The sequence below is a fragment of the Hylobates moloch genome, unplaced genomic scaffold (genome assembly GCF_009828535.3).
Source record: "Hylobates moloch isolate HMO894 unplaced genomic scaffold, HMol_V3 SCAFFOLD_1, whole genome shotgun sequence".
Taxonomy (NCBI): Eukaryota; Metazoa; Chordata; class Mammalia; order Primates; family Hylobatidae; genus Hylobates; species Hylobates moloch.
Window position 1 is genome coordinate 180,435,301 of NW_026652276.1, and position 23,436 is coordinate 180,458,736.

General features: G+C 36.8%; 1 protein-coding gene across 1 annotated transcript in view; it reads right to left on the reverse strand.

Moving 5' to 3' along the window:
- Nucleotides 1-23,436, reverse strand: part of GNAI1 (G protein subunit alpha i1) — an 86,309-nt gene that overhangs the window by 21,598 nt on the left and 41,275 nt on the right. The window contains exons 2-3 of the mRNA XM_032761225.2: nt 9,526-9,568; nt 9,283-9,424 (exon numbers count right to left, since the gene is read on the reverse strand). Of these exons, the coding sequence (XP_032617116.1) occupies nt 9,283-9,424; nt 9,526-9,568 (185 nt within the window). The remainder of the gene's footprint in view (nt 1-9,282; nt 9,425-9,525; nt 9,569-23,436) is intronic.

Sequence of the window (23,436 nt, forward strand, 5' to 3'; positions counted from 1 at the left end):
AGTATGTAAAAATTTCTAAATGAAAAGATACTTTATATAAAGTTAATTAAAATTTGCTTAAAATTTGAGGCTACTCATATTTGGCTATTCTGATCCACAAGTAATCAACCACTCTAAATCACTGTGTGGTCCAAGAGAAATATAATGTGCACCACTAATACCATCTAAATATTTTAATAGCTACATTTTTAAAAGCTTTTTTTAAAGCTAGGTGAAATGATTTTTAACAGTATACTTAACCTATGTATTAAAATATCAATTCATTTATATGTAATAAATATACAATTATATTTCATATTTTTTCATACATATTACAAAATCTGGTGTGTATTTTATGCATACAGCCCATTTCAATTCAAAGTAGATACATTTTAAGGATTCAGTAGCCACATGTGGATAGTAGCTACCATACTGGATAACACAACTCTAGTTTCCAAATAATAACACAATTAAAAAAAAACAAAACAATAAACAAACAAAAAACCCAGATGTGAAGTTTCTTTCTTCACAGCGATTCTTCTTGAGATACGTAGCTTTAAGTTAATTGGGTAGACAATTCCTAATTTCTTTCAAGAGGCATTCTTCCAAAGTATTGTAGCAGATGCTTATAAAGTGATGGCACACATTATTATAAGGGGTATAGAAGAGAAGCAGCATTTGGTGACACAGGCTAGCAGAGTGTACTAGCTGACAATATAAATTCATGCTGTTGCCAATTTGTGAAACATTTTCTTTTCAGCTGGAACCCATCATGAAAAATAATTAAGTCTCTCAGCATGAGAACATATTATTCAAGCATATGCTTCCCTTTTTAGCAAATCACAAGAGAAATGCAAGCAACCAAGTGACACGTGCATGATATCCTTAATAAACCTCACATAACATGGTTTCAAGTCATTCTTAGCACCACTAGTCTTAATTCCAGTAAACAATTATTCAATTATCCAAATTATTACCTATACATGAGAAATTTCTGAATCTGACCATTTATTAAATTACATCAAATATAATCTTTCTATTTTAGAAAAGTACTTTTCGCTTAAGTAGGTTTTTAAATGAGCTTTCATTATGACGTCTTCATTCAATTTCAATAGCGTTTTTTTGACAAAAAAAGACTAATGCCCTCCAGTATGGGTCACAAGATCACATTCTTCTCAAACTTTCCAGGAACAGGCCTGAAGTAAAGACTTAAGAAACACTGGAAGCTGTATTTATAAATTGCATTCTCTCTGTGGCATTAAAAAAATGTTTCTTTTTCATAATTCTACATATAAGTGAGATGATGTAATATTTTTCTCTCTGTGTCTGGCTTATTTCACTAAGCATAATGTCCTCCAGGTCTCCAAAAACAAAACAAAAAAATCCACAGAAACAAAAATAGGTCAAGGTCAAATATACAAAGATAGAGAACAAACCAGTAGTTATGGTTATGGGGTGGGGGAGGAGAGGAGGGAGAGCAAAGAGAAAATAGAGAGACATATTGAAAGAATACAAAGTAGCAGATACACAGGATGACCAAGTCTAGAGAAGTAGAGACTGAAGTACAATATGAGCACTGTAGCTAACTAAAATGTACTGTATTCGAGATTTTTGTTAAATAGGTTTCAACTGCTCTTATAGCCAAAAAAATTAACTATGTGAGATAATGGATATGTTAACTTGCTCCATTGTAGTAACCATTTTACTATCTATATGTATCTCATAACATCAAGTTGTAAAGCTCAGATAATTTTTTCAAGCCTCTTTTCTTTAACGAAAACTTACTGGGATTATTCACTTCCACATCATTACCAGGACATTCAGGTGTGTCTGTAGATGAGCTTTCAGGCAATAATCTGAGCAGGAAAACACTGCTGAAATTATTCTACCTAATCTTCTATATAAAACGAACCCAAGGCACAAAGAGGTTAAGCAACTTACTTAAAGTTCCATGGCTAGTCACCCAATCATACAAATTAGGGAGTCAACGGTTCATTATCTAAAACAGGATAAATTTTAAAAACACAGAATGATGACAATGATTTTATCTTTCCATGGAACGAGGTCTTTGCAAAATCTGTGAGAAAGAAAATTACTTAACATTTATAAATATAAATGTGAGTGTACCAAAATAGTGTGATACAGAGTAGAAAAAGAAGAGAAGACTGGAGTTTGGTAAGGAGGGTTACAGGTTAATAAAGCAGTTTACAAGAAGTCTTTGTGGTGGTGAAAAGAAAGAAACACTATTCGCCAGGCAATTATTTGACAGAAAAATTCCTTGGATGTAGCAAAGCTAAAATATTTTCAAATTACTAAAAGCAAATAAAAATAAGATGATTTAGAGAAAGTAAATTCCAGTTCATATAACCATGTGCTCTGAGAACTCAGAAAGGAGCTATGAAGCATTATTTTGTCAAGAGACAAATAATAAGTCCTCATTCCAAGCGGTGGTCAGGGGATATCTGGCACGCTGTACTTATTTAGTGATTATATGTTTTATTTAAAGCTGTCACCCAGTTGATGAAAATTCAGAAGAGTCTGCCTAGGATGGGAGGAGAAGACTTTAAGGGAGCATGATGGCTGTCGTCTGACACAATTAAAAGGTAAGAAAGAACAGAGTTCATGTTTAGGCACAGAGCAGAAAAAGGAGCATTCTTAAGAGCAAAAGATATCAGAACTCATCTCAACTAGAGGATTTTTTTTTTTAAATAATCAAAGCCACCTGAAAAACAAATAAAGGGAAGGGGAATGAGAGACAGAGGTTTTAAAGCAAAGGTCGGATGACTATTTATTGTAATACAGCAGATAGAATTTATGTATGAGATTAAGAGTTTAAATTTAAAAAGACCTGCAAGCCCTTCTAAAATAGAAGCTAAATAATATGGTAATGGAGTGTTATTGAGAGTTTTTAGCATGAAGGGCTGTTTAATTTTATTGAAGGCCTTTCTTTCATCTATTGAGATAATCATGTGTTTTTTGTCATTGGTTCTGTTTATGTGATGGATTACATTTATTGATTTGCATATGTTGAACCAGCCTTGCATCCCAGGGATGAAGCCGACTTGATCAGATGTTAAAGAGTTGCTTTAAGGAATACATACATGTAAAATACATTTTTTTTTTCTAAAAGCACAAATATTATCAAAGTAAAAATGTCTTGAGGAAATGAAATAGGAAGTCATTTTTCTTTTTTCCCCATAAGAATACTTAAAAGGGGGAAAAAGCCTAAAATAAAAAGTTAATTTTAACTAAATTGCAGAGATAAATTTTCAACTAAATTGCAGTGAATTTCGCATGACGTACGAGTTTCATTAAGTCAAGAAGGGAAATTATCAATAAACATATTATATAAATATACAAATTTATAAATCTTATACAGGTATAGATATATTTTTTCAAATTGGTAAAATGGAGAAATACTGACATTTAAGTGTTCTTTGTATTGACAAGAGAACTTGTCAATACAGAAACATGAGATAAATGAAATGAGGATACAAATATACTGTATTAGAAGCACACATTCATTTCAAATGGTGGCTAGTATCATTTTGCCACATAAATATCAATATTTTTCAGAATCAAAACAAAAACCGTAAGTTTCTTCATCTTAGTTCTCAAACATAAACCAGAATACTACTATACATGATTCAAACATTCATGTGGAAAAAGCAAGTAAAAGTAACAAGAAGCATTTTGAAAAAGACTGGGAGCATAGGGATGTTATTATCAGATATTAAAAGCCTACAACATGTAGAAACAGTCTACTATGAAGGCAGATCCATAGGGGAAAAAAATCCCAAATCTGAACTTATTACATGATAAATGTGGCAAGATAAATCAGTCAGAAAAGATACAATTAATCCAGTAACACTGGTGATAATTAGATAGCCACCTGAAAAGAAAGAAAATAATGTGCATCCTTACTCCATGCATGTAACAAAACATGCTTCACACAGATTAAAAAATAAACACAGAAACAAACGTTAAAATCCACTCCCTCGAAATTCCCCTTGCTTTAAAAAAAGCATCAATATTTGGTAAATCTTTTGTTGAGAGAGGATGTTCTACATTTAAACACAATGGAAGAAATAATGGGAAGATTTAAACATTTTTTAAAATACAGTATTACCATAACATTAATGGCAGTTAAGTAAAATGTGACTTACTAAACATTTGTATTAATGGACAAAGGGTTAATACATATGTACATATAGACAAGCAAACAGATCATCAAAACACCAAGATTTCAAGTGATAAATGAATAAAGTGCACAAGCCACATAGAAAAATAAAAACATAATCAATAGACACAGAAAACTGTTCAGCTACATTAAAAATGGAAAATTCAAATTAAACTAATACATGATTTACGAACAACAAATTAGCAAAGATTTTTTAAATACAAGACTCCTAAATTTTGGCTGCCCAGAGCGCTAAGAAAAGGCATTCCAAAAACTGCTGCAAGGAATGTAAACTGATAGAACCTTTCTAAAAAACAATCTAGCAAATCTACAGACAGACACAGACAAACTAACTAATGAAAAGTAAATAACAAAGTTATTGGAACAGAAAAATGGCCATTATGCAGGAGCATGTATGAGGCTTGGGGAGAAAACTTATTTAAGTCAATTCAAGGTGAGGTTGCCTACTCCTCACAGCCTATAAAGTATTCTAAATAAGTGCTTCTCAAGCTCTCTGTGATGAAGAACCGGTGTGGTGTTTTATTTCATTTGCATTTGTTTCCAGTCTATTCCAGAATTAATAGTAGAAAAAATTAAATGACACACAAAACACAAATTAGTATTTTAAAAACTCTCAGACTGAACAATAAATTACTCTGTCAATTGCTGTAAACCCAATTGCTTCATTTAATTTCTATATCCATTTTGTGCACACTCTTGTGGACAGGCACTAGTCCATGAATCACATTTTGAACAGCTCTCCTCTAAGTTCTCAAGTGCCTGAACAGGTGAATAGGCCCCTTTGTAAAGCTTCTGAAATTTTACTTCATTAGAAACATAATCACCTAAATTATCAATATATTATCACTCACAGATGGACTATCCTCATTCTACAAAAGTTGTGAAATGATATTACGCATAAAATGTGATTGCTCTATGCAAGCCTTGAAAACAATTTTGTTTCTTCTTATTTTAAATAACCAGTGTGTAATCTGTTTTGGAAATCTGGTAACTGCCAAATATGAAGCAAACCACAGAAAATTAGTCACCACTTATTAAGATTTTACATCTTCTTACTCAATTCTTACTAAATCAACCTATCTACTAAGTAAGATGTAATCCCAACCAAATCAACAAGCTGTTTTGGTTTGTTGTATTTCAACAGGGTTGTGGGGGAATTAAGCTGGCTCTCAAGTTCACCTGGCAGAGAAAATCATGATGGCCTTGATATCCGGCAAAAGAACAACGGAATGAAATGGGGTGCGTTTACTCTACTAGGTGCCAACTAATCCATAAAACCACAGAAATTAAAATGATGTGACTCTCAGTAGAGTAACAGTAATGTAATAATAATTATTTAAAAAAACAAAAACAAAAACAAACAAAAAAAAAACAAGGCCGGGTGCGGTGGCTCATGCCTGTAATCCCAGCACTTTGGGAGGCTGAGGCAGGTGGATCGCTTGAGGTCAGGAGATCAAGACCAGCTTGGCCTACATGGTGAAACCCTGTCTCTACTAAAAACACAAAAAATCAGCCAGGTGTGGTGGCGGACACCTGCAATCCTAGCTACTCCGGAGGCTGAGGCAGGAGAATCACTGAACCAGGAAGGCGGAGGTTGCAGTGAGCTGAGATCGTGCCCCTGCACTCAAGCCTGGCAACAAGAGTGAAACTCCATTTCAAAAAAACAAACAGAAAAAAAAGCAAAAGATAAGAATAGCAGCAACAGACATTTATTGAGCACATATTACGACCAAGGCATGTGGGGAGTGCATAATATTCAAAATGTCATTATTCCTCACAACTCTACAACACAGATGTTATTATTTCCCTTGTATTATAAGGAAACAAGCTTAGGGAGGTTGAATAGCTTAGTAAGTGACAGATGTGGGGAAAAAGAATACATCAATAGAAAGAAAACGTGGAGTCCAGAAACACACCCAATTTAATGCTAAGGGCAGCAATTTCAAGTCACTGAGGAATAGACGGAATAGGCTGATTATTTAATATTTAATAAATGACTGTTAGGCAAAAGATATTATAAAATATACTTAGATCCTAACTAGCAACAAACACAACATTTAAAGGTGTGTGAAGAGGTAGAGATAAATATAAAAAATAAAACTACAAACATTCTAAAAAAAATAAGAGAATTTAAAAAATTATAAAGTGAAGAATGCCATTCTAATAAGAAAAAAAACACAGAAGTGAGAATCGACTGCAAAAATCTTAACAGTTCTGTAACATACTATTTCAAAAACTAAAAGAAATATGCTAGGCAAAAGTGTTTGCAATATGCAAGAAGGGTTAATATGCTTAATACTTAAACAGAATCAATGTGAAAAGATAAGTAATTGAACAGAAATGAGTGAAAACTAAGAGGAGTTCACAGAAGAAATACAAATGAACAAAATGTTTTAAAATAATTCTCAAATTCATTAAAAATTAGGAAAAAACTAGAAAAAAACAATACTTCTGATTTATCAGACGTTAAAAATTGAAACGTTGATAACACCTAAGTTGTTGAGACTATGGTAAAACAGACACTGATGAACAGTTGCTAAAACAGATTATTCATGTTGCTTTTCTTCGGAAGGCAAACCTGTGGTACCTATCAAAATTCAGTATCTGGTTATCCTTCAACTCAGGGTTAATACTTACAGAAATAGAAATATATTCAGACTTCTTCTGAATACATTGTTTGTGGCTGGGCATGGTGGCTCACACTTGTAATCCTAGTACTTTGGGAGGCCGAGGTGGGCGGATTACTTGAGGCCAGGAGCTCAAGACCAGCCTAGCTAACACAGTGAAACCCCATCTTTACTAAAAATACAAAAATTAGCCAGGTGTGGTGGCACACATCCGTGGTCCTAGCTACTTGGGAGGCTGAGGTATGAGAATTGCTTGAACCTGGGAAGCAGAGGTTGCAGTGAGCTGAGATTGTACCATTGTACTCCAGCCTGGGCTACAGAGCGAGACTCTGTCTCAAAATAATAATAACAATAAATATAATAATAATACACTGTTTCTTATTCGTAGAATGCTTTTCCCATTTTTGTCCAGAAAACTCTTATTCATGTTTCAACAGTTTCAATGCCCCTTCCCCGTGTCCAGGCCACGTTTAATTCGTCTTTGTATTCCTTAGCACAACTGCAAAAGCCCAGTAGTTTTGAAAGCTTACGTAAAGATAGGCAACACAAAACATGGAGTACACCAATGAGAAGCAATGGGAGGACATGAGGTATTTGTGTGAATGAGTTAATGATGATGGAGAAAGCAAACAGAAGTAATAGTCTAAAGGCAGGAAGAAGACAGTTACTGAAGTCTCGCTAAAGAGAGTTTAAAAAGAGTGGGTCAAACCAGCAATAGTGAAACAAAGATGAGCAAAGCAGGCCCACATGAGATTCCAAAGCATCAGGAAACTGGTTTTAAAAAAAAAATAGAGCTTGAGAGTAGTTATTTCCAGTCTTGAAACTACGCCCAAGTTATGTTTAAAAAAAGAAAGAGAAAACGACAACATTCCTTGAGAGAAAAACTTGAAAATAAAAAGAACTCATGAAAAGCTGTTTGTACTGACCCTTCATGATCTCCTAAAATGGAGGCTACAACGATTTTTCTTTCATAAGCACATAAAAGATTCAAATGCAGAATGTCATATATGTGAATTTGGTACAAGGTTTAAATTAAAAGTTTATAATTGGAATTGGTGTAAGGTACAATTTTTATTAATTCTTTTTTCTTAAACTAAGCATGGTTCCCTACTGTACAGTCTTTTAAACAAAGATTAAAAAGGCTTAGTTTAATTAGCATTTCCAAGTAGATTTCAACATTATTTTCAATAATAATTTATAATGTTCTTTTAAAATGTCTTTTCTGAAATAAGATTTGATCATCTCAAGAACATTTATTGGTTGGAAATCACTCTAATTTATGCATTTATCATTTATTCATTCAACAAATGCTTTTTGAGCTCAAAAAGTTTGCTGAATAAATGATAAATGTATAAATTATTTAAAATGATATTGAAATCTACTTGAAAATTTTAGTTAATGACACTAAGCTTTTTAAAAAAGTTTAAAAAACAGTAAATTAATATGGCTCAGTAACTTGTAAGAGAATTCTTAAAGTAACATTTTAAAAACTAGATTTTACAGATTTTTCCAATGTGTATTCCCTAACGTTACTTTCATTCATTTTTCTTCCCTAGTAAGCATGAATTGAGCCTACATTTAAAAAATAAAATCTAGCCGATACTAAGACAAAAAGAAAAATTTATAGTCTCTATATACAGAATCTTCATAGTATTAGTAGGCAGACAGTATGTATACTGAATACACAGAATTATAAAGGAATCATAAAAATAAATACTAGTAAAAATAATAATATATTTGCTAGAAATAAATACATTAAGCAATCAAACAGAAGAAGAGAGAAAAAAAAGAAAACAAAGGTGCCTTATGGATTGGATTGGGCTGCTTCCAATCCAACTGAAACAAGTTATTGGGCCAAATGAGGAGGCACAGGCATAGTGCCTTGGTTACCACGAGCTGTATGGCAGTCTCTGTACCATGTAATTTCCTGGGTGCTAGTTTCTTTCTTGGCAAAATAAAGAACTGGAACTAGCTTGTCTCCAAAAATCTCTTTTAGCTCTCAAATTTTGATACATGGTTTTTAATAGCCGATATTTTCCTATTCCAAAGATAAGCAAACTTTTATACTGTTTTCATTATTCGAGATTAGATTGCTTTTCAGTCTAGGCAGGAATACAAATAACTAGATCACTTCAGTATTCCAAATTGCAGAAAAAGATTGTGAAGAGTGCCAGGGTAAGCAGTTTACTCAGTACTAAAAATTATTATGGGAATACAGGGGTACCCAACACAGCATGCTATACAGAAAGCACTGTGGTGATTATTCAGTTGTCCAAATCATCTAACGGATAAGGAAAGCATAAAGGAGAGATTACGCAATCCTACATATTCTAATATTTCACTCACTTCTATGCTTTTGATTCCTTTTATGAAATGGTCCTGATAGTTGACAAGCCTATGTTACATGGTACGGGATTAGCATACAGGTTATTCTTTTTACTCATCAGGTCAGCGCCAACAAATTTAATAACTTACCGCCCGGGCTGAGTCGCCAAAGTCTATCTTCAACCTCCCCATAGCCCTAATGATAGCAATAATTGACTGGATGGTGTTACTGTAGACCACTGCTTTGTATTGTTTACACTCCTCTTCTGAATAACCAGCTTCATGGATAATTCTAATGAGACAAAAGGGAAAAAAAAGAATATTTACTTCCTTTGGTAGAACGGTACACTAACTTAAACATAAACAGCAAATTTAGTGTTTAAATCTACTTACTTCATCTGCTTCACAATTGTACTTTTACCAGATTCACCAGCACCTAAAAATATAAAACATAAAAGGTTTCTAACTTCATCATAATCACTTAAGTATATTCAACTCCCAACACACACACACACACCCCAGTCTCTCTCTGTGTGTCTACCTCTTAGAGCTGAATTTTGTTTTATACTAAAATGAGATACAAGGCAGCAAATATGTAGGATGAATAAATATAAAGATCTAACATACAACATGAGAACTGTAGTTGTACAGTAATAATACTGTATGGAGTCAGGATTTTGCTAAATGAGTAGATGACGGCTGTTCTAGCCACAGGGGACAAACAGGTAATTACATGAAATGATGTATATGTTCATTTGTCCCAATATAGTAACCATTTTGATACATATATTTTGTAACATCATGTTGTATGCATTTAAAATTTTAAAACAAATAAATAAAATGAGCTTCATCGGTTTCCAAACACAGAAAAGTTCTGGGAAATAAATCTGCTCTATTATTTCATATAAAGTGAATAAACTCAAATAAAAAAAACATGCTTCTACTGTTGTTTGTGTGTATTCTCCAAAGCATTAAAAAATTCAGTCTTCTCTAAGTTAAATTAAATCTGTATAAATTAGTTTTATTTAAGACTCTGCTCCCCACTGGAAGATGTTTTAACTGCTTGACCAATTATCTTAATTTTAACCTGTGGCTCTTGTGAAATAGGCAGCAGTGGCACCAAGAAGCCATATGAAAAACTATTTTAAAATATCACATGTTCAAACAGCTACGTCTCATGCAATATGTGTTCGATCACCATTATTAAAAACCTAATACAACTTTGGGAGGTCGAGGCGGGTGGATCACGAGGTCAGGAGATCGAGACCACGGTGAAACCCCGTCTCTACTAAAAATACAAAAAATTAGCCTGGCGTGGTGGCGGGCGCCTGTAGTCCCAGCTACTCGGAGAGGCTGAGGCAGGAGAATGGCGTGAACCCAGGAGGCGGAGCTTGCAGTGAGCCGAGATCGTGCCACTGCACTCCAGCCCGGGCGACAGAGCGAGACTTCGTCTCAAAAAAAAAAACCTAATACAGAACTAACATGATTTGCTAGCACTGAGGATTCAGTATTGTGCTGGACAAAAAAATAAAATAAAATAGAAAGTGTTTTTTCATCTTCATTGTCATGCAAGCCAAAAGGCCAGGAGCCATTCTCAAAACTCTCCTTCACTCTGTATACATGCAGGGTCTCCTCAAGATTTGAGTTCCTAGTGCTATGCTACCCTAAAATGAAAATACTACTAAAGAAATGACAGTTTACAAAATCAGGCCCTTCTTAAATACCCTTTCCACTTAACAATAGCTGCTATCTTTATATCAAATTAGAGCAATTATTTGTCAGGCTCCCCTCCCTTAATTGCTGGGTATTGAGAACATCTGAGCAAAGGACACAAGACATGGAAGATATGACAAGTCTATCATTCGGCTTCACATACTCTTTGGCCAATACTACAACATCCTGGAGGAATTTATGACTGTTCGAGAGACCGGGCCCAGGATTTTCACTATATTTTCATTTCATTTTAGGCTCCGTATTCCCATTTTCCCTGGGCCATTCCTACAGAGTTTTATGTTCAGCATTACTGAACAACTTACAGTTCCAGGAACACCCACTGCTGCTCATGCCACACATCTTCAAACACTGTTTCCCCTGCCAAAATGCAATTTGCTCTGGTCTTGCCATCCTGGTGATTTTTTATTAACCATCAAACTTACCTCCTTTGTCAACCTCTCCTTATCCACACTGCATGTGATTCCTGCTGCCTCTCACTTTGCACATGTTTGTATTTGAATTCTCAGAAGCTAGCTTGTGCTATACACAAAATCTACCAACCAGAAATGTAATTGAATTTATTTAAGCTATTTCTGACTGATACAACTGATGGTCAACTTCTGGGCCTCATCCCTCCCTTTACCTCTTTCCCTCTCCAGACACACAAAGACACACACACACACACACACACACACACATACACACATACACACATACACACATACACACATCCAAATCATCACAGGCATCTGAAAAGAGGTCATAGTTGAATGGCCTATTTGAAAATCTGAGGATAAAACTCCCTAAATTTTACTTGTGGTTTGATATTTAAGAAATTTTCCCAAAATACCCTCACACTGAATAGAAAAGCAGGCACTGAATAAACAATAAAGGCATTCTCCATTTACAGACAGCCTTTGAATCTTTCAGGGCATCTGCCAATAAAAACAATTCCAAGATAAACAACCCATTATTTATTAATCAACAACAGTGTGCTTGGCTCCATGAAAAGCACAATGGCAGGCATTCTGGCTCACACATTTCTCTAATCCAGGGGGTCCACCCAAGCAGTGCAACCTAGGCAGTTTCCAGTGGGGCTGTCTTTAATAAACCACTCTGGGTTTCTAGAGTACTGTGAGTTGAGGCAGTGGCTGCCATGCTGTGATGATGGGACACTCGAGATCCCAGGATTCGTACACAGGGATGGTGATTCCACTGATATAGTGAACTTTGATGAATAGCCACTATGGTCCATTTTGTTAGTGAAACAACTCAAAAGCCCAGAGAAAGGTTCAAGTGATGTAAACTCGTGAGTTTAGAGATCCACGAAAGGAAAGAAAATCAGAAATAGTAAAGAATAAGATTGTTTCCAGTTGAACTATGTATGTACAAATGAGAATGTTTAAACCTTAAGAAAAAAAAAAACAAATTTTCCTGCTATTAGACATTATCTCTACATTCTAATTAACTTTTTATCTCTTCAAATAAATGGGAACATGGGACACTTAGCTTACTTTGCATTGCACATCCAGTCAATGGCTTGTGGTTCAAAAAGCCCTGAAATCTGTTTAACATTAAAGAGTGGGGGGCCAGTCGCGGTGGCTCATGCCTGTAATCCCAGCACTTTGGGAGGCTGAGGCAGGCAGATCACGAGGACAGGAGTTCTAGACTTGCCTGGCCAATATGGTGAAACCCTGTCTCTACTAAAAATACAAAAATTAACTGGGCGTGGTGGTAGGCGCCTATAGACCCAGCTACTCGGGAGGCTGAGGCAGAAGAGTTGCTTGAACCCGGGAGGCAGAGGTTGCAGTGAACAGAGATCGTGCCACTGCACTCCAGCCTGGGCAACAGAGTGAGACTCTGTCTCAAAAAAAAAAAAAAAGAGTGGGGATGGCAGTCTTATTAACTCGATTTGTACTTTCTTTACTAGTCACAAAATACTCTTTGCAGAATAGATATATACAGGCAGAAATTTTGCAAAAACGTTTCAAAGCTTAGCAATTTACATAATTAGTTTTCAACTCTCACTTCCATACAGAGTCTCCTAACAGGAAAATTACAAATGCCACCTGGTTAGGGTTTCAACATTCTGAACACTGGTATTTTCTCCATATAGCATACAGGAAAGAGTAAATAGTTGTTCTCTACAAATCCCAGGCAGCACATTCACTTCTGGGAGGCTGGGAGTGTAACGCTGCACATCGTTGCCTGATGTGCATGCCAAGTCAATATGCTGAGACCCTGGGCTGCAGCAGAGAAAGAGGTTTAATCGTAGTAGGGCCACCGAACAGAGGTAGAGGAAACCGCAAATCCATCTGCCTGAGGAGTTTGGGGATAGCGTTTTTAAGGGTTTTGGAGTGGGCTGAAGTGTACAGATTGAATGGTCGACAAATGCAGGGTAAAGCCATAGGTCAGGGAGATGAAGAAACTATTCTTAGGCTGATTCGGTTCTTCTGTGAGGGTCTTTAAACTGGATGGCCTCCGCTGTTAAACTGGAATTCAGGATCTACTTAAATAATTCTTAAACGAAAGCCTCATGATTCTAACACCAGAGATCCAATCTAAGGCCAGAAATACTATCTATATGAACAATGGGGATGCAAATGGTCAGTATCCAGTGTTATGTGACTTTCAGTTACAAGGAAGTGGGTCAAAGCACAGACTGATTAATGCTTAATTAAAACTATATTTCTGTCCAGAAATCTTGTTAACCCTGTGAACATGGCTTCAGCAGGAAGCAATATTGAAAAGAAAAAAATGGGGTTGGGGGGTAAATTTTTTTCCAGTAGTACTCAGTCAAGTTGCTGTTACTTTTCACTTAAATCCAGGATGGGATGAAAAGTGCTCCCATCTACCAAGAGCAACTTCAAGAAGAAAAGAGAAATATGTAACATGTGTCAGTCAAGAAAGATCAAAGTGCACGACCATTTGCAGTCACGAAACCTGGCTGGTCAAGGTGACTAAGTGGCCCGCCCGCACAGGAACTATCAATAAGCTAATCACTGTGGAGTGAATGCGAGTTTAGAGGGGAGAATGTGACTCCCAGAGGGCTGAGAATGTGTGTGCTATGGTTATGGTTGGCCAGTGGCGACAAAGCCAAAGTTGTGATGTTACAGTAGGTAGCTAGTCAGGCATGAGCAGGGCAGGAGAGGGCTCCACTTGACCAGGAATGTCAGGTGACCATCAGGTGATGGACAGGAGGTTGTTAAATGTTTCTCTAAAATAGTAATTGATCACAGTCAGTGAAAGGGAAAGGCAGTCTCCATATAGACAGAAAAAAACCTGCAACTGGTGATCAGCAGCTTCCCAATAAGATCTGAAGACATGGGTGAGTGAGCTCAAGCATGCACATTAAGAGGCAAAATGGTGGAGTTTAACTGGTATATGACCTTCCTCTAGGAATGCTAGACTGGTAAGGGAAGAACGCCTCAAGTGAGTATGGGTACAACTCCAGTAAACACACTGCACAGGCTCCTCTCCCCAGCGCTAGCAGGCCACTGCGCATGTGAACAGTCCACCCCAAGGGAAGAATCGGGAAAAGGGACACAAGACCCCAGACATACCAATGTATAAAACCGCAAGTCAAAAGGCCAAACTGCACACCAACCATTCGAGTCACCAGCTTGGCCCTTGTCCAGGTGCACATTCCTTCCTTTTGTTCTGCTCTAAAACTTTGTAATAAATTTTCACTCCTCTAAAACTTGTCTCGGTCTCCCTACCTTATGCCCCTTGGCCGAATTCTTTCTTCTGAGGAGGCAAGAATTGAGGTTGCTGCAGATGCACTGGATTCGCTACTGGTAACAGGCACACAGAAGAGTCCTCCCCCTCCGCCCACTGGTCTCCTTTAAGGAGGAAGTGGCTAACGAAAAACTGCATCTCTGAGAGCAAATATGGAGCCCAGCAAATAAGACTGTGCTGAGGACAAAGGAGCACCATCACATTAACACCAGGGAGAGAACTCACGGGCACTCTGGGGTCTCAAACATACAGCAGCCTACAGGTAGGATCCAGGAAAGGGAAATGCATCAAGTCAAGATGGTGGGAGGAAGGGAGAAAAAATAAAAACAAATCAAGATACAAGGTAACCCTTTGCTAGATTCTAATTCCTTTAAGAGAGTTATGTAATTTATCGCTATCAATATGATAGTCAAACAGTGTCTGCCTCTGATTTGGTTGGGGGTAGCATAGGAAATCTTAGTCTTATCTGCTAGTAAAGTTTAAAACAAAACGAACAAAAAAACACTTCTGACCTCAGAAAACAAGTATCTTTTTTTTTCTTTCAAAGAAAAAATCTTTTGGTCAACTTTCTGCTTAGGGTCACATTTATATCATTTATTTCCTGGCTTCAAGAATGGAGGGTGTCCAACGTCACAGGCTGTTCGGCTACAACATGGGGATTTAGCCAAGTTATCTTATGCTGAAGTCCTCATACCACTACTGTCCTATTAAGAAATCTTAATTTTTATGTTGAACTTACCGATTTAAAATGTTAACACTGAATAAAACTAAACTACAGTTTAGTTGACAATGAACTAAAACTAAATTATAAATGCATTTAAAATCCTTTCTCTTTATTATAATGCTGCTGTAAGATTAATAAGATCAAGGTCCTTATATTTAAGACAGAAGCAGATAAAGTAGGGGTGCAAGGGCAAATATAAATTAAAAATAAAACATTCAATTCTCCCTGTTGAAAGGAAAAACATTTCCCCTCCCTTTTTTCTTAGAGCATTTACTTTAGAAAAATTATAATTGGAAATACTTTTCTCTCTCTTTGAAATGTATATAATATATTCTTTTGAAAACAAAATAGGCCTTCTGCCAGCTTTATGACTCAGGAATGTCCTTCTCAAGGACCTGGGAGCCATCTCTTTGAAATGTAAATATCAAGGGAGATAGCATCCTATCTCCCAGTTTCTGTGGCAGGGTAGGAACTTGACTTCATGGGCACCTTGCTCCAAGATGCAAAACTAACTTCTGTCCTAAAGATAGAAGTTTCTTTTTCTCTTATGAATAAGGCCAATTAGCTAACATGATGGTCATCCCAATTACCATAGTAAAGGTAGGGTAAGCTATGTGTGACAAAGGTGCTTTGAAGTCCTCTTACTTGAGGACTTACTGTTTATCATGTGAACATGCATGTAATAGGTTGAACAGGCTGTAATGTATAAAGGGGTGAGGGTCTTTTGTCTTTCCAATATCTTAGCAGATGTACATCACAATCTGGTTTAATGCTTATTTAATAATGAAAACATTTTCTTTCTGTGCTATTTTTGTAAAGAGGATTTCTGGGTTGGGAGAAGATTTTGTTTTTAATTATCATTCCCCAACAAAGGTAATTATCTAAAATCTTTTCCATTTAATTCTAAGAAGCTCTGAACTTATATTTAAATAAATATTTACACATATATGGGAGATATCTGACATTCTGGGATACAAGAATAATTTAATAATGACTGTAAACATTAAAATCCAAAATCCAGAGCTTCAAAATGACCCACTTTCCCCAATCTTAACTCCATATAAAACTATCCCCTGAGCCATTCACTTCTGAGATAGGTATCATACTATTATAATGAGCAAGAATGTATGCACACAAAGGAAATGAAATCAGTATATTGATATGTTCACTGCAGCATTATTCACAATAGCCAACTTATGCAATCAATCTGAATTATCTGTCAACGGATGAATGGATAAAGAAGATATTGTATATATACACACGATGAAATATTATTCAGCCTTAAAAAGGAAATCCTGTCGTTTGTGATAGTATGGATAAACCTGGGCAAATACCACATAATCTAACTTATATAGTACATGTAGAATCTAAAAAAGTCAGACTCATAGAAACAGCACAGAACTGTGATTACCAGGAGGATTAGCTGGGGGAACTGAAGGGGAGGGAGGGAGATGTGGGTCAAAGGGTACAAAGTTTTAGTTAGGATGAATAAGTTGTAGAGATCCACTGCACATCATGGTGACAACAGTTAATAACAACATATTGTATACTTGAAAACTACTAACAGAGTAGATCTTAAATGTTTTCACCACAAAACATGGTATGTACGCAAGATGATGGATACGTTGATTAGCCTGACTTAATTATTAACGTACCCATTTAGTAAAACATCACCTTGTATACTGTAAATATATATAATTTTTATATATCAAAGGAGTCAACCCCGCTGACACTTTGAATATTTAGCTGCAGAACCATGAAAGAATACCTTTATGTGGTTTTAAAAAAATGAATGAATGCACACACAAAGCTACTCTAGAAAGGCTGGACAAAAGAAAGAATTGTGTGCAGCACTGAAAGCTCTTTTCTGAGATGCCCGTCAAATAGACCATTTGGCTAACTGAACTGACAGACAAAATGTTTTTAAAATTTGAATCTACACACCCACTCGATGAGGAAGGGTGGAAGACCAGAGGCCATAGGCATATTTTCAGGTGTCTGTAAGTTTTCTGCAAAAAATTTTAATACAGTGTTTTTATTTGTATAGTGATAAACTCTGAGTCACCCTAATCACACCATATGTTTGAAGGGTGTCATACAGTTTCAAGGTCTATATTTGAGTTTGTGTTTATAAGTCCCTAAGATACTTAAGCAAATGTCAAATGTTGTGCTGGAGGGACCTTTCCATCTACCATTCTATCTGGTTTGTCAATCACCCAACTGGTCAAAGAAGAAGTGTCATGTGTTTCCAAGTGGCCCATGAGAGTGGTGTCATTGGGAATAAAATTCCTTATGCTTATAGATCTTATACCAACCAGCAAACAAAAATTTTACAATATAAGATATATATATATATATTTATATATATATATATATATATATATATAAAAACTTACAAAACAATCACTTAAGATACAGTGATTTTTTTTCCTCCCACAAGGGAATGAGCCAGTCTTTCCCTTCCCTTTTATATGAAAGCTATCAAGAAAGATCACAGCATTGAAAAGATGTGTGAAATCTGGCCCACAAAAAAGCCATTTTCAATGAGCACATAATGGAGGATGCCATTAAAGGATGGGCCAAAACCTAGGGGAGCAGCACTGAATGAAAGTCAGGACATGAGAGGCCTGACAGTACTGTTTGAACCTTTACATGAAGCCACAGTCAGGAGAACATAGAATTTATCTTCCAAGTAGGGACTTTAGAGAGTTAAAAGTGGACACAAGCTCAACTGGACTGACCTGGGCCAAGCAGGAAATATATCACTCTAGTCGTAACTGCAGACAAATCCACCTTGATTTCCCAGCTATGAGAGCCAGGTATGAGGTTGCTTTCTGTCACATCCACCCAAAGAGTCTTGACTACCCCTGTGCCAAGCAGTAATACTTTAATTATCTTGAGCTAATGAGGGAAAAACAAAGGAGGTTAATGAGGCATCTGTGCCAAGTGAAGGCCAAATAAACACTGCATGCTGCACAAAAGAAAGCTACAGAATTTTAGGTAGAAAAAGATGTGGGAAAATTTGACATTATACAGCCCTTTGCAAAACAGGTATGCCAAATCAAAAGAATCATATCGCAAGTGCAATTTATTGTGGCTAACATACCATTACTTCTCATACTAATTTCACATTTACACTTTATATATATATATACACACACACACACACACACATATATACACACACTTCATAAGAATGTTTTGTTTTATAGTTCATGTAAGACCTATAAGGGTAAGAAATTTTACTTCCTATGACAATTGTACACACACATTTATGAAAATAATTTAGAACCACACAAGAGGAGGATGTTTTTCTTCATCAGGAAATCATACACTGCTTTGTCTAAAGCTCAAGTCTAATTGCTCTCATGTTTTTGCTAAGCTGTTTTCTATTAAGGACTGGCAAATAATTAACATATACAAACTTTTTCAATATCTCCTATGCCAAGCTACAATTCTTCATGGGCCTCTCTCACATTTGTGAACATTTGTGAGCAAAGTCACAGACTACCCATTCCTATCTTTTCAAGGATATTTGCAGAGACAACGAGATACAGATAGTCTCCTTCTACGGCAAAAAAATAGGTTTACTGTCCAGTATAATAAAGGTAATATATCCTCTGGGACAAAGGTCAGACAGACTGACTTATTTTTTAAAAACTGTGATCCCTAAGGTCAGGGTTCCTCTACTATAATGTAACCCACTTCTTATGCACCTATCACCTGGCACTGTTCAGGCTGCCCTTATGGACTGGGTAAATCACCACCAATGCTGATTCTCTGGCATAACTGCTGTATTAAAGTCACTTTTTGTCTCTAAACCAGGAATTTCATGTCTTTTCATAGCACTTATGAAATGGTGGTATGGTAAATTGTTAGCTTGTATGTAGGGGAAAGTCTCAGACACTGAATAAGTCCTGACAAACTGTTCTGCTTAATTTTTAATTAATTCCCAAATTTCTGGCAACTAAGGATACTACACTTCCAGCATCTTTATACCTGAACTACATGTCTTTTTAAAATTCTAGTATTTTTCCTTCCCAAATGGCAGGTAAAACAAGTTTGCCTAATAAACCAAAGAAATACGTAGAACAGTGGTTCTGAAGCTATGATGGCAGTATCTGCATGACCTGGGGATTTGGTTAGAAATGGACATCTCAGGCCCCATCCAGCGTTTACTGAATCAGAAAGAAACTCTGGAGGTGAGGGGTCCAGTAATCTGTGTTTTAACAATTCCTCCAAGTGATTCTGATGCATACTAAAGATTGAGAGCCACTAAGGAAGAAAAAGAAGAAAAAGGTCACCTCCTTTTTTCTTGATTAGTTATCATAACACAGTCATTAAGTTGCTAACTAGTTATTAAAAAGGAATACACTATTTTATGAAATAATTATATTTTCCCTTCCCTCCCCAAAATAGTAAGACAAGTAGCACTGTTTTGCATTTCTACAAATAGCACAGTAAAAGGCAGCTGGATTCTCATATCTATTTCTGCATTTAATATACTGTAATACATTACACTTTGGTTGAAATATAAGAAGAAAATCCATTTTCACATAATTTAGTTAGAAAAGGGTGGATCATTCAATAACATTTAAGTATAATTATGGATAGTCTTATTCTACGTTGTAATTTGAGAAGCGGTAACTTCTTAAAGTTTGATTACAGTGTAGAATCTGAAACGACTTCTATGAAGTTTTCTTATTGTTGTACAGGCATACCTCAGAGATATTATGGGTTCTATTCAAAACCACTGCAGTAAAGAGAATATTGTAATAAAGCAATTCATATGAATTTTTTGGCTTCCCAGTGCATATAAAAATTATGTTCACACTCTACCATAGTCTATATTAACTGTGCAATAGCATGATGTCTAAAAAATGTACATACCTTAATAACAAATACTTTATTACCAAAAAATGTTAACAATCATCTGAGCCTTCAGCAAGTCATCATCTTCTGCTGGAGAAGGGTCCTGCCTCCATGGTGATGGCTGCCAACTGATCAGGGTAGTGTTGGTGAAAGTTGAGGTGGCTGTGGCAATTTCTTAAAATACAATAATGAAGTCTGCTGCATTGACTGACTCTACCTTTCAAGAAAGATTTTTCTGCAGCACGTGATGCTCTTTGAGTAACATTTTACCCACAGCAGCAGAACTTCTTTCAAAATTGGATCCAATCCTCTAAAACCCTGCCACTACTTTATCAACTAAGTTTATGTAGGATTCTAAATCCTTTGTTGTCATTTTGACAATGTTCACAGCATCTTCACCAGGAAAAGACTCCATCTCAAGAAACCATTTTCTTTGTTCATCTATGAGAAGCAATTCCTCTTTCCTTAGTTTTACCATGATATTGCAGCAAATCATTCACATCTTCAGGCTGTACTTCTAATTCTAGTTCTCTTGTTATTTCCACCACATCTGCAGCTCCTTCCTCTACTGAAGTCCCAATCCCCTCAAAGTCATCCATAAGGGTTAGAATCAACCCAGGCATTCTTTCAAATGCCTGTTAATGTTAATATTCTGGTCTCTTCCCATGAATCACAAATGTTTTTCATGGCATCTAGAATGATTAATCCTTTTCAGAAGGTTTTCAATTTACTTCACTCAGATCTATTAAAGGAATCACTATCTAATAGCAGCTATAGCCTCACAAAATGTGTTTCTTACATAATAACACATGAAAGTTCAAATTACTTCCTGATCATAAGCTGCAGAACAAATACTGTGTTAGAAGGCATAAAAACAACATTAGGCTGGGCACAGTGGCTCACATCTATAATCCCCTTGGGAGGCCAAGGCAGGAGAATAGCTTGAGGCCATGAGTTCAAGACCAACCTGGGCAACATAACAAGACCCCCATCTCTACAAAAAATAAGAATAAAAAACACTGGCCAGGCATTTGTAGTCCTAGCTACATGGGACGCTATGGAGGGAGAATCACCTGAGCTCAGGAGTTAAAGGCTGCAGTAAACTATGACCATGCCACAGCACTCCATCCTGGTAACAGAGCAAGATCTTGTCTCTAAAAACAGCAACAACAACAACAACAACAATTTCCTTGTACATCTCCATCAGTGCTCTTAGATAATGTGGTGCATTGTGAAAGAGCAGAGATATATTGAAAAGAATCTTCATATACGTGCAGTAAGGTCTTAACACTGGGCTTAAGATATTAGGAAAACCATGCTCTAAAAAGATATGCTGGCCAGGTGTGGTGGCTCACGCCTGTAATCCCAGCACTTTGGGAGGCTGAGGCGGGCGGATCACAAGGTCAGGAGATCGAGACCACCCTGGCTAACATGGTGAAACCCCATCTCTACTAAAAATACAAAAAATTAACCGGGCATGGTGGCGGGCGCCTGCAGTCCCAGCTACTTGGGAGGCTGAGGCAGGAGAATGGCGTGAACCCGGGAGGCAGAACTCGCAGTGAGCTGAGACTGTGCCACTGCACTCCAGCCTGGGTGACAGAGCAAAACTCTACCTATATCTGTCATCCATCTTTTGTTCTTCATTACAGACACAGGCACATAGACTTATAAGACAGAGTCTCCCCTTGTCACCCAGGCTGGAGTGTGGTGGCATGATCTCAGCTCACTGCAGCCTCAGCCTCCTGGGTTCAAGAGAGTCTCCTGCCTCAGCCTCCTGAGTACCTGGGATTACAGCACCTGTCACCACCCCTGGATAATTTTTATATTTTTAGTAGAGATGGGGTTTCACCACGTTGGCCAGGCTGGTCTCGAACTCCTGACCTCAGGTGATCTGCCCGCCTTGGCCTCCCAAAAGTGCTGGCATTACAGGCATGAGTCACCACACCTGGCCAAGATTTAGTATAATTCTTAAGGGCTCTAGGATATTTAGAATGCTAAATGAGCACTGACTTCAACAGTCACCAGCTGCATTAGCCCCAACAAGAGAGTAAGCCTGTCCTTTGTAGCTCTGAAGCCAGGCACCGACTTTTCCTCTCTAGCTATGAATGTCCTAGATGAGACTTTCTTCAAATAGAAGGCCGTTTTGCCTACATTGAAAATCTGTTGCTTAGTGTAGTCATCTTCATCAATGATCTTAGCTAGATCTTCCGGATAACCTGCTGCTGCTTCTACATCAGCACTTGCTGCTTTCTTTACCTTGCACTTTTATGGAGATGGCTTCTTTCCTTCAAGCTCCTGAACCAACTTTTCTTCTGCAGCTTCCTCACTTCTCTCAACCTTCACAGAACGGAAGAGGTAGGGCCTAGATATGGCTTAGGCTATGGCTTAAGGGAATGTTGTGGCTAGTATGATCTTCTATCCAGACCACTAAAACTTTCTCCATGTCAGCAATAAGCCCGTTTCACTTTCTTATCATTCGTGTGTTCATTGCAGTAGCACTTTTAATTTCCTTCAAGAACTTTTCCTTCACACTCACAACTTGGCTAAATGTTTGGTGCAAGAGGACTAGCATTCAGCCTATCTCATGTGCAACAGCACTAGCATTCAGCCTATCTTTGGACATGCCTTCCTAAGCTTAATCACTTGTAGCTTTTGACTTAAACTGAGAGACTTGTGACTCTTCCTTTCCTTTGAACACTTAGAGGCCACTCTGTAGGGTTATTAATAAGCCTAATTTCAATATTCCTGTGTCTCAGGAAATAGGGAGGTTTGAGGAGAAGTAGAGATATGAGGGACCAGCCAGTCCAGTGGAGCAATGAGAACATATATACTTATTAACTAAGTTCATTGTCTTATGGGGGCAGAGTTTATGGCACTCTAAAACAATCAGAATAGTAACATCAAAGATCATTGATCTCAGATCACATTTGAAATATTGTGAGAACTACCAAAATGTGACACAGAGATACAAAGTGAGCACACATATTAGAAAAATGGTGTTGACAGACTTGCTGGATGCAGGGTGGCCACAAACCTTCAATTTGTTAAAAAAAAAAAAAAAAAAAGGCAATATCTACAAAGTACAATCAAGTGAAGAACAATAAAACAAGGTATGCCTATAGATTAAATCCATCGGTCTATCTTGTACTTGGAATGAGTCTTTTAACCCACGTTTGATTTGGAAATTGGTAAAGTTTTGCAGGACCAAATGTTGACGTATTTCATTATTTTTATACACACACACACACACACACACA